Genomic DNA, 12,927 nt, shown 5'->3' on the forward strand with positions numbered 1-12,927 from the left:
TAGTCCAGTTCAGTTTCTGATCAATGGCACACAGAGGGGAAAGTTGTTTTGGCTGCAATATCTTAGTACTTTACCACTATCATGCTAAAATATCAATGGTTCTACAAACAAAAAGTAGCAGAATTGTTAATATGTTGATCTGCTGCCCATGCACTTTTATAAGCCAATTAGCTGACAAGCTTATTCTATGCAAACACTAGGAAAGTATGAAATCTTTCTAGGGCAGCACGGTTGGCGCAGTGGGTTAGCTCTGTTGCCTCACGGCACTGAGGTCCCAGGTTCGATCCCGGCTCTGGGTCACTGTCTGCGTGGAGTTTGCACATTCTCCCCGTGTTTGTGTGGGTTTCGCCCCCACAATCCAAAGATGTACAAGGTGGGTGGATTGACCACGCTAAATTGCCCCTTAATTGGAAAAAAAAATGAATTGGGTGCACTAAATTTATATTAAAAATTAAAGGCCGGAGCAAAAAAATCCAGGTTCGCCCAATGCAAGGACTGAGGGAGCACAGCATTTAGGGCAGCACGGTAGCATTGTGGGGAGCACAAATGCTTCACAGCTCCAGGGTCCCAGGTTCGAAAACAGCTTGGGTCACTGTCTGTGCGGAGTCTGCACATCCTCCCTGTGTGTGCGTGGGCTTCCTCCGGGTGCTCCGGTTTCCTCCCACAGTCCAAAGATGTGCAGGTTAGGTGGATTGGCCATGATAAATTGCCCTTAGTGTCCAAAATTGCCCTTAGTGTTGGGTGGGGTTACTGGGTTATGGGGATAGGGTGGTGATGACCTTGGGTAGGGTGCACTTTCCAAGAGCCGGTGCAGACTCGATGGGCCGAATGGCCTCCTTCTGCACTGTAAATTCTATGGGAAAAAAATCGATATTGCTAAAAGTTGACTTACAGAAATGCATGTTAATTTCATGTCATTTTTAGGGAAAGATAACAGCAAGTTAAATAACAAAGATCTATTACAACAAGTAGATACCGCAAGGCTGTGTGTGAACAGAGCAGACAAAGTAAATTGGGAGTACAAAGCACTCAACTGCAGAAATAAAACCTTTTATTTCAGACATATTTTTGCCCCAACAGCCTGGAAAATTAATGTCAGCAGACTTGCTCTTGTCCGTTCATTTTAGTTTTCCAGCTACCAGCTAACACCTGTGTGTAAATGGTACTTTATTATATATTGGTTGCTCCGATCATGCAGAAGGTGCACACACAGGAATCTATTTATAACTTACTGACGGCTGGCTTAATTTTCTCAGATACTCTTCATATCTGAAACCATTTATGAGTTGCTTGGAATTAAAACATTCATAAGAAACTGTCAATTATATAAATTCAACATTTTAACAAGAAAAGTTCTTCAGAAAGACCAAGTTTCGTCGTCCAGTGAAGGGTTACAAGATTTTTCACTCCTGCTGTAAAGCAGACAGTGTCTTGGCAGTCATCTACAGATCTACAGAAGCCTGTTCAGAAAGCATTCATCACTGTCAGACAGGGACCACCTGCTCTGGTTTGATTGCAAAAGCTCGAACGTGGCCAGCACAGTAAAAGGACTGACCCAGAAAACCGCCTGGGGACTGCAATTAGTTTCTGCTGTTCAACAGATGAAGCACCAGCTCTTCATCTTCAGCCAGAGACAGACCCGTGTCCAATGGCCTGTGCTCATCAGAGTCAATTTCAGAGTTCATTCTCCTCTTCCCCTTCTGAGCTGCTATCATCTCTTCACATTCGTCATTGCTACTGCAGCTATCATTTCTCTTCCTTTTGAATCCCCCTTCAACTGGTTTGCTGCATTGAAGATAGAGAGATGAAAAAAAAAACAAATCAATGGCGGTCTTTAAGCACGGCAATAAATTATCTATATTACAAGGTGAATCAATTATTTAATTTGGAAGATGAATTTTAGCATTCTGAAACGAAGGTAATCTATGAGTGGCACAAAGGAAGTACCCGATATCAGGACTCAGCAATCGTCACCTCGCTGAAGAAACTTAATTAAGCTGCTAATTCATTCCTGCCTTCGGCTTATTACAGGCAGAGTGACCGTGAAATATTTCTTTCAATTCATACAGTCTCGCATAAATTATCGCGCTAATGCATCCACAAAAATACAGATTTGTTATACTTTCTGGAGTAAATGCACATGCAATCAGGATTCATTGGCAGTTAATAAAGAAATTTATGATGCAAAATAGATATACTGTCTGTTGCACAGTGCTTACAGCACAGAGGGTCAGTCAGCTCAGCTGGCTAGATGGCTATAGTGTGATGCAGAACGATGCCAATAGCATGGGTGCAATCCCCGTGTCAGCTGAGGTAGTTCATGGAGGCCTGCCTCCTTTCCTTATCCCATGCTTGATTCAGAGTGATGTTCCTCAATCTACATAACCAACTGGCTCTCTCTAATGGGAAGAGATGTGTTGGGTCTTTGTTGCATCAAGGTTAAGTACCTACCTACCTCCTTACAGCTCAGAAACAGGCCTTTTGGTCCAACAGGTCCGTGCCAAAGTTTATATCCTACATGAGTTTCCTCCCATCCATCTTCAGAAAACCCTATCAGCATGGCCGCTTCTGCTCCTTTAGATGTTTATTTAGCTTCCCTTTCAGTACATTCAATGCTGGAAGCCCTAACTACTCCTTGTTGGAGGTTTCAAATTGTTGCCACTTTTGGGTGAAGAATTTCTCCTTGATTCCCTGCTGGATTTATTGTGGCTACTTTGTATTAGAAGTACCTATTTCTGGTCCCCTGTACAAGTGGAAACACCTTCCATACATTTCCCCTCTCAAATCCTTTCACAATCGTAAAGACCTCCATCCGGCCATTGCTCTATTTTCTTTGTGCTAGAAACATAACTCCAGTCTGTTCAATTTTTCATCCCTCAGGACTGATATCAGGCGATATGTTTCACCCCTCAGGCCTGACGTCACCCAAGTAAATCTGTTTCTCACCTTCGCCAGTGTCTCTATAGAATTTGTACAGCATTGAAAACGTAATCAAACTTAGTCCCAATGTGGTCCAATGGAAGACAAACATCTCTGCCTTTCAGTTCCATCCCTCGAGAAGTGAACCCAATGTTTTGCTGACTTTTTAATGGCCTTATTAACCTGCATCACTGTTTTTGGTGATTTGTGCATTTGTTCTTCCATTGTCCTGCAAATTCATTCAGACACTTGGCGTCGGTGGCTCCCTTATTCATACTACCAAAATTGCACCACTTCGTACCTGTTGTAATATGTACACACACATTGCAATGTTATCTCGGAGAGCAACACCTCTAAGTGCAACCATTTTATCACCGGCAGAGCTCATGTTCGGCGGACTAGTGTGTACCAATCTGCCTATCTTATCCATTCTACTCTCTCAGAAACTAGACTAGTGTGTTTAAACTAGTGTGTAAACTAGTGTGTTTAAAGCTACAAGAGAAAATGACCAATGTGCACAATAAAAATGCAGGTACAGAACTGACAAGCTGAGACAAGTTTATATCCAGGATCCCACAGAAGGTAGGTGACAACCAGCCAAGGTGACAAGGATTTGTTCAGAACCAAGGTCCTAAGAAGTCATTACAAACAGTCACCTACGGCCGGAATTGAACCCGGATCCCTGGTGCCATGAGGCAGCAGTGCTAACCACTGTGCCACCCCAGAAAGGAAGTGTGTTATGTGATTCTGTTTTAGTTTCACTTCGGCCTGGAGCACAGCACAGACTCTGCTAGATTGTTAATTATTGTCAAATATCAGTGTCACACAAAGCAAGTGCAGTTTACAAACATGTGCTTACAGAATTCAATAACCATATATATGACATCCCATAGAATTAATCATCTGACAAATTGCTATGAACTTCTCAGTTTGGCAAATATAATTTGCAGTAAAATTTAAACTTTTTTGAGCACAGTTAACTAATGCTTTAAAATTTTAAATTTGGAGTACCCAATCATTTTTTTTTCCGAAGGGGCAATTTAGCATGGCCAATCCACCTACCTTTGGGTTTGGTACATCTTTGGATTGTGGGGGTGACAGACAGACAGACAGTGAACCGGGGCAGGGATCGAACCTGGGTCCTCAGAGCCATAGGCAGCAGTGTTAATCACTGTGTCACCATGCTGCCTTTAAAGAATAGCTTGGCAAAACTGGTTAAATCGACCTCTAAAAGCTAATGCACATCAAATCCATCTCTGTTTATTCTCTCTTAATTCAATCTTTTCTTCCCCTCCCTATATTTCTCTTTCTGTACCTGATTGCACTAATTCACACACCTTCCCAATCTCAGTACTTAAATCTCTACGGATAGATTGTTGGTACTGCAGTTAGTTGAGTTCCCAGATGCCCCATTGCTCTCACCACACAGTTATCACCTTACTTTTAGATACACGTTAAGGCGGAAAGCATTTTGAGATGCAGCTAATTGACAGCATGCACTCAGGATGCTCTGCTCCAGAAAGATTTGGTGCATAATTAAGAAGGTGTAGAGTAGAACATTGGGAGTATTTCGACACGGAACATGTACCGTTGTTAACTTTATCTCTAGCATCCTAAGCTGTTAATTCTCCTCCCGTGAAGCCCGACAGATCTATTGTTCCCATTACCAATGAAGTGATTGAAAATATATCACAACAACCTGCCAAACTCAATGGCAACTTTTCACATTGAATTCACTAAAGCCACATACAGATGTCACCTCCTCAGCTGTAAATGCTATTGCTGCTTTCTCCGAACAGTTAATCACCTTTGTCTCCGTTTAAGCAGCAGGTTATCTCTTTGACAATCAGCATCTACTAACTCATGCTAAACATTTTATAGGAAGCAAGAGTTGCATTGATGCAAAGTTAAACATTTTAAATGGTTAACAATAACTTGGAAAAATAAAAGAACATTTAAAATATATAAACTGTGAACTAAAAATGTATAGCAATAACATTCCCTCTAAAATACTGAGTTTGTTTGTAAAGATTAGAGTGAACTGGTTCCTTTATTCCATTTACGTGCATTGTCTAGTGTCACTGTTGCTTAAGCAGCAGGGTAGCTCAGGCTACCTTTAAATATGTATGATTATAGAATATTTTCTCAGTTTGGACCAGTTGCTAAAACTGGAATGGTATTCTTATGAAATGAATTAATAAGGAATAACATTTTTTTTTAAATCTGTCTTAATTAACACTTAGAATCATAAAAGAGTTAGAGCACATAAGGGTGCCATTCAGCCCTTTATGCATCTCTGCTAGCCCCCTAGAACAGCAAATCAGCTGCTCCCAGGCCCCCATCTTTTCCCCATGACCCTGCAACTTTTCCCTCCTCGAGTGCTTATCCAATTTCTTTTTGAAAGCCATAACTAAACCTGCTTCCCAGCACTCTAAGGCAGCGCATTCCAGATCCTAACTAGTCACTGCATCAAATTATTTTTCCTCGTATTGTCTCGGGTCTTTTGCCATTCACTTCACCTTCTGAACCCCTCCATTAATTGGAACTGTTTTGCTCTATCTACTCTGTTATAGAGCCCTCATGATTTTGAACACCTCTATTAAATCATCTCGAAATCTTCAGTTCTCTAAAGGGAACAGGCCCACTTCTCCAATCTATCCACATAACCCTCATCCCTGGAACCATCCTTCTAAATCCATTCTGTGAACATAGAACATACAGTGCAGAAGGAGGCCATTCGGCCCATCGAGTCTGCACCGACCCATTTAAGCCCTCACTTCCACCCTATCCCCGTAATCCAATAACCCCATCTAACCTTTTTTGGTCACCAAGAGAAATTTATCATGGCCAATCCACCTAGCCTGCACGTCTTTGGACTGTGGGAGGAAACCCACGCAGACACGGGGAGAACGTGCAGACTCCGCACAGACAATGACCCAGCAGGGAATCGAACCTGGGACCCTGGCGTTGAGAAGCCATAGTGCTATCCACTTGTGCTACCGTGTGCCCTTTCTAAAGCCTTCAAATTCTTCCTGAGGTACAACACCCAGATGGCACACAATATTCCAGCTGAGGCAAAACCAATGTTTTATAAAGGTTCATCATAACCTCCTTGCATTTGCATTCTATGCCTCGATTTTTAAATGAAAATGAAAAAGATATGCAGGGTAGGTGGATTGGCAACACTAAATTGCCTCATAATTGGAAGAAAATAATTGAGTATTCTAAATTTATTTTAAAAAGTATTTACAAATCCCAGGATGGTAAGATGGGGCAGTGTTTAGCACTGCTGCTTCACGGCGCCGAGGACCCAGATTCGATCCTGGCTCCAGCTCATTGTCTGTATGGGTTTCTCCCCGTGTCTGTGTGGGTTTCTCCCCCACAATCCAAAGATATGCAGGGTAGGTGGATTGGCAACACTAAATTGCCTCATAATTGGAAGAAAATAATTGAGTATTCTAAATTTATTTAAAAAAGTATTTACAAATCCCAGCTTCCCATTTGGTTTGTTAACTGCTTTCTCAACCTGCCCTACCGCCATCAATGATTTTTGCACATATACTGTCTCTCTGTTCCTGCACTTCTCTTACATTTGCAACCATTATCTAATATTGTCTCTCCTCATTTTCCTACCAAAATGCACCATTTCACACTTTTCTATGTTAAATGTCATCTTCCACGTGGCTGCCATTTCAACCAGTCTTATGCTCTCTTGTAGGCTATCACTTTACTCACAGTTCACAATAGTTTCACATTTGGTCATTTTAAAATTGTGACCTGCACACCTAAGTGTAGATCATTAATATATATCAAGGAAAGCAGTGACCTGGCACCAATCCCTGTGGAACCACACAATATACACCCCTCCAGTTTGAAAAATGGCCATTTAACTACTACTTTATTTCCTGTCACTCAGCTAACTTTGTATTCATGCTGCCACTGCTCCTTTTATTCCAAGAGCTTTACCTCTGCTGGCAAGCCTAGTATTTGGCACATTGTCAAGTATCTTTTGTTTGGAAGTCCATGTACATCACATCTTAAAAGTCTGATTTGCTCTGCATTTATACTCAAAAAACAAATCACTCTTAACTGAATTATGATAATTGCCCAAATGTCACCAAGTAAGTACTAAATAAATACTAAATAAATTATCAGGGTCTGGAGAGAATAGACAGGAAAGAGTTTCCCATAGTCGAAGGGTCAATTATCAGGGTTCACGGATTTAAGGTGATTGATAGCAGGATCAGGCGGGGTATTATGAGAAACTTTTTCACCCAGAGGGTGGGGTGTGTGTGTGTGAAATGAAAAATGAAAGTGGAAGCTGCTGCCTGGTTTGGTGATTGAGGCACAAACCCTCTACTCGTTAAAATATGCCTGGAGTTGCACCTGGAGTCCTGGAGCCTGCAAGGCTACGGGCCAGCAAAGACACAATGAGCTGAATGGTCTCTTTTAGTGCCGTAGCTTTTCCATGGTGCAAAGTATAAAAATGTTCAGTGAAGATTTAGCAAACAGCAACATAAAATCATAAAGGACAAACACAAGACATTTTCTCAAGAAAATCTTCTGAAAATGGATTTCTGCCACAACCTTAACTTCCCAATAATTTTGTACTATCACCATCTCTGCTCCGCATCACTCCTATTCAAATATTCTACTGCCCTCTTGACTGCTATTTGAATAGGAATTCTTCCATGAATGTCAGCTCATTCAAAAACTTCGCAGTCCCCATTCTGGCTCACATCAAGTCCTGTTCATCAGCAGCCTTGAGCTCATTAACTCACACTGGCAGTGTGGATGGAACTGCCTACATTTTTTTAATTCTCACCCTTATATTCAATACTTTCCATGGCTTCAACCCTCCTCATCTCTGTAACACACTCCAACCTCTCACATCTCCAAGATACCTGCTCTCCTCCAATTTCAGCTTCACAATTTCCATCACCCTGGTGCTTGGTGGCTGTGATTTCAGCAGTCTGGGTCTTAAGCAAGTTCTTGTTAATATGTCAAAAAACAACATGCTGAAATTTCTGGATTTTGGACGGCAAAACTGGGAACGTGTTGGCTGCAGGGGCTAGAATTTCCATTTGTTTCTGTCCATGACCAAAAATTCCAATGGGAATAGAGTGCACAACTCTTGCACTCATCTCTCTTCAATCCGGAGTCAGGGGTCAGGCTGACAGGGTGATGTCATTCCAGCTGTCTTGTTGCCAGCATAAGATGCATTTCCATAATGCAGTGGTGTACAAAGGTGGAAAGGCCCAATTAATCAGTTGCCTTTAGAGAAGCAGCAAAAGACTAGGGGATTAAAAAATACTTTTATTTGTGGTCTACCCAAAAGCACACAGCAAAGTGCCACTCCAATATTCCAGATCTAAATGATCAAATTCACAGAACTTGAATGTTTCTGTGTGACAGGAGTCTGGATGGTAGCACAGTATGTGGAGGGCTGAGGCCAGAGTTTAATATTAGGATGTAGAAATGAATGTATTGGTACTCCTTCTAGCCTTCCCTAAAAATCGCTGTTCAAGATGTACAAGAATTGCACGCAGGACAAAAAACTAACGGAACCTTCTCCCTCAAAACTGCAGTTCATGATGTACAAGAATTGCGTGCAGGGAAAAAATTAAAGCAACCTTCCAATACGATGCACATCAAATAATGAACAACCGTGTTTTATGAAGAAAATTTTCTCCTTAAACAGGGCAAAAATGATCAGATCTATACACTGACGGATTTGCAATCATTTACCTGGCTTTCCAAATACTGAATTCAAAGGATGTGATCATCAAGCTGAGAGCAATTTTTAATAAAACTTCCCACTATAATTACTACACCATACGTGAGGCTAAGGCATGTGCTGATCACTGGGATTACCAAATTATGTTTACGAAGAGGAAATTACTACATCACAGTATACCCAAGGTTTGGAAGTACAGAAAACAATTTAACTGAGACAATATACTCACAATTGATCTTAATGCATTTTGCAATAATGTTAGAAAAGAAGATCAAATTAAGGCAGCAGGTAGGAACATTTAGTGACAGAGAAGATACTCTTTCTTTTGCAATGCTGGAAAGGCTAAAATAGTTTAAAACTGTCAATCAATACAAATGTTATTTTTTAAATAGTTCAGAATGTTTCATTTAATACACTCAGGATCCCGTATTCTCAAATATATTGCTGAGTAAATAATCAAGTAAAAATTTTGAAAAAATTACCTTCCAGGCATAGAGTTCTGTAATTGCAGTGACAGCACTTGGCGCATACACTTAGCATTGCCATTATTCTAAGAGATTGGGAATTTCATGAAGCCTTTGGTCATCTGACCTAACATCTCCTTATGTGGCCTGGTGTTATATTTTCTTTTGCAGTGCCTCTGCGAAGTTCCTTGGAAAGTTTTATTTTTTTATTTAGTGCATTTAATGTAAATTGTTGCAGACAATTAAGCAGATGGTTCGATGGTTTTATATAAATGCTTCAAACAAGAATGTTAATTTTGCTGGCTTGTCTGAAAAGACTATTGAAGCTCTTGCATCTTCATAAAACAGAATCGCTCTGGTGAAACGCTTGCTGCAATCACTGCCGGCTCAATGATATCACATAGCCGGCTATACCCCATGGGCTGCTGACTCAGCTAACTCACCTGCTCACACAGCATTCACAGAATCATTGAATTTACAGTGCAGAAGGAGGCCATTCGGCCCATCGAGTCTGCACTGGCCCTTGGAAAGAGCACCCGACTTAAGCCCACGCCTCCACCTTATCCCCATAACCCAGCAACCTCTACTTAACCTTTTTTGGACACTAAGGGCAATTTAGCATGGCCAAACCACCTAACCTGCAAATCTTTGGACTGTGGGAGGAAATCGGAGCACCCAGAGGAAACCCACGCAGACACGGGGAGAACGCGCAGACTCCGCACAGACAGTGACCCAAGCTGGGAATCAAACCTGGGACCCTGGTGAATGCTCCCACCACCACTATTGTTCATATGGAGTTGAATTTTTTTACGTTTCGTTAAGGACTAGAATTTATATTTTAGAAGGCTATTTTCTTACATTAACTGTCGCTAAAAAGATAGCTAGCTCTTCAATTTTTACTTTCCATCCATATTTTTAAAAAATACAAATGTGTACATACGCAAGACGTACATATGAAGTAGGAACAGGAGTAGGCCACGGCCCCTCGGGCCTGCCCTGCCACTCAATAAGATCATGGCTGATCTGATGGTAACCTCAACCCCACATCCCTGTCTACTCCTGATATCCTTTCACCCTCTTGTTAATCAAGAATCTATCTACCTCTGCCTTAAAAATATTCAAAGACTTTGTTTCTAATGCCATTTGAGGAAGAGAGTTCCAGAGACTCACAACCCTCTGTGAAATTTCTCCTCATCTCTGTCTTAAATGAGTGACTCCTTATTTTTTAAACAGTGACCCCTAGTTCTATGTTCTTCGACAGAAGGAAACATCTTCTCCAAACCCATCCTGTCAAGATCTCGCAGGATCTTAAAGGTTTCAATCAAGTCGCTTCTTGCTGTTCTAAACTCTAGTGGATGCAAACCTAACCTCTCCAATCTTTCCTCATAAGACAATCCACCCATTCCTGGTATCAAGTCTTGTAAACCATCTCTGAACTGTTTCTAATGCATTTACATATGTATTTAAATAAGAAGGCCAACACTATACACAGTACTCCAGATGTGGTCTCACTAGTGCCCTGTACAACTGAACCTCCCTACTTTTGTAATCAATTACCCTCACAATAAATGATAATATTGTTATTTACTTCCTGTGCCTGTATTGTGATTCATGTACTCGGACACCCAGATCCCCCTGAATCTCAAACCACTGCAATCTCTCACCATTCAAATAATAAGCTTCTTCCTTGTTCTTCTTGCTAAATGGACAATTTAACATTTGCCCACATTATACTCCATTTGCCAGTTTGTGCCCACTCACTCAAATTATCAATGTCCCTTTATAACCCCCTTATGTCTTCTTCCCAATTAATTTTTCTATCTATCTATGTGCCGCCAGCACATTCAGCAACCATACCTTCAGTCCTTTCATCCAAGTCATTTATATAAAGTGTAAAACATTGAGGCACTGATCCCTGTAGAACACCACTTTTTACATCGTACCAACCAGAAAAAGACCCATTTATGCCAACTCTCTTTCTGTTAGCTAGCTAATCTTCTATTCATGCCAATATTTTACCCCCTATGCCATGAGCTTTTATTTTCCACAATAATCTTTGATTGGGGGGGGGGGGGGGGGGCACCTTCTCAAATGCCTTCTGGAAATCGAAGTACAATATATCCACTACCCCTTTATCCACGGCACATATGACTCTCCGAAGAACTCCAATAAATTGGTTAAATATTATTTACCTTTCACAAAACCATGTTGACTCTGCCTGATTGCCGTGAATCTTTCCAAGTGCCCTGCTATAACATCTTCTTAAAAAATTATTAAAACATTTAAAAAAATTCAGAGTACCCAATTATTTTTTCCAATTAAGGGGCAATTTAGTGTGGTCAATCCACCTACCCTGCACATCTTTGGGTTGTGGGAGCGAAACCCACACAGACACGGGGAGAATGTGCAAACTCCAAACGGACAGTGACCCAGGGCCGGCATTTGAACCCGGGTCCACAGCGCCATAGACATCAGTGCTAACCACTGCGCCACGTGCTGCCGTTCTGCTATAACATCCTTAACAATGGCTTCTAACATTTTCCCTATGACAGATGTTAGGTGAACTGACCGATAGTTTCCTGCTTTCTGCCTCCCTCCCTTTTTGAATAAAGAAGTTACATTTGCTATCTTCCAATCTAATGGTAACTTCCCCGAATCTAGTGACGTTTGGAAAATTAAAACCAATGCACCAACTATGTTATTGCCACTTCTTTCAAGACCATAGGGTGAAGTCCATCTGGGCCAGAGGATGTCAGGCTGTAGACACAATAATTTGTTCAATACCACTTCCCTGGTGATTGTAATTTTCTTGAGTTCCCCCCTTCTTGCCATTTCCTGATTTACAGCTATTAGTGGAATATTACTTGTGTCCTTTGTAAGGTAAAATATCTGTTTAATTCATCTGCTATAACCCTATCTTCCATTATCAATCGCAGTAACAAATATAGGTTTAGTTTATTTCTTTCTAACAGCTGTTCGAAAAGCCCATTTGCAGCAACATTTTATATTTGAATAAATATTTTCAGTATTGAGTATCTATAATCATTTTTTATTAGGTTTCCCCCATTTTTTCATAACAACAAACACAAGTAACAGAAGAATTGATGCAAAACTGGTACAGACGTAACAAGAGTTATTGCCAGCAAGAATACAAGCAAAACAATACAGAATAAACTTGAAACAGGTCAGTTGACGAACGAGAGCCCAGAGCTTAAAAGCCGAATCAATCCAACAACGATATACCATAGTGAGTGGCGAAAAGAGGGTAAGGTCATACTAATATAGAAGGATAACAAACTAGGTCACACACCCCCTCCCCCAAGTGTAGCGGTTCAGACTAACAACTTGAAATGGATTAAATGGAGTTGAACTAAACTGAATTCGCTCATGGAAAGCTTAACAGAAGCAAATCAGCCAAAGTGAAGCCCAAAAATTTAAGACAGGGGTTCCATACTTTACGAAACGCATCGCATTTAGAAAGGAGAACAATCCATGGGAATGCATTCCATAGTCAGCCTATATTGGTTTTGGATCGAGGGACATTTGTCACTAATCCAGCTGCATAGGATATGTTTACGAGAAGCAAAGGTTAGAATATTATGTTGCCCTTTTTCATTAGAATTCTGTCTTGGAGACCTAGGATCAGAAATACAGGATTAGCCTCTACGGCTCTCTCAAAATTCCTCTCCAGTTCCCTGACTACACCTGACCAGTCGGATTAAATCCCGATACAGGCGCATGGTATAATCGCCCTCGACTACCTGGCACCTTAGGCACATCAGGGATAAAGCGTATAGAGGGAAAATG

At 41.1% G+C, this 12,927-nt stretch overlaps 1 protein-coding gene across 1 annotated transcript in view; it reads right to left on the reverse strand.

The window, feature by feature from the left end:
• Positions 1-1,033: 1,033 nt before the first annotated feature.
• ddx10 (DEAD (Asp-Glu-Ala-Asp) box polypeptide 10) overlaps positions 1,034-12,927 on the reverse strand; it is a 310,337-nt gene continuing 298,443 nt past the window's right edge. Inside the window, exon 18 of the mRNA XM_038818958.1 lies at positions 1,034-1,785. Within this exon, the coding sequence (XP_038674886.1) occupies positions 1,581-1,785 (205 nt within the window). The 3' untranslated portion in view covers positions 1,034-1,580. The remainder of the gene's footprint in view (positions 1,786-12,927) is intronic.

This window comes from Scyliorhinus canicula, chromosome 14 (genome assembly GCF_902713615.1).
Source record: "Scyliorhinus canicula chromosome 14, sScyCan1.1, whole genome shotgun sequence".
NCBI classification, from domain to species: Eukaryota; Metazoa; Chordata; class Chondrichthyes; order Carcharhiniformes; family Scyliorhinidae; genus Scyliorhinus; species Scyliorhinus canicula.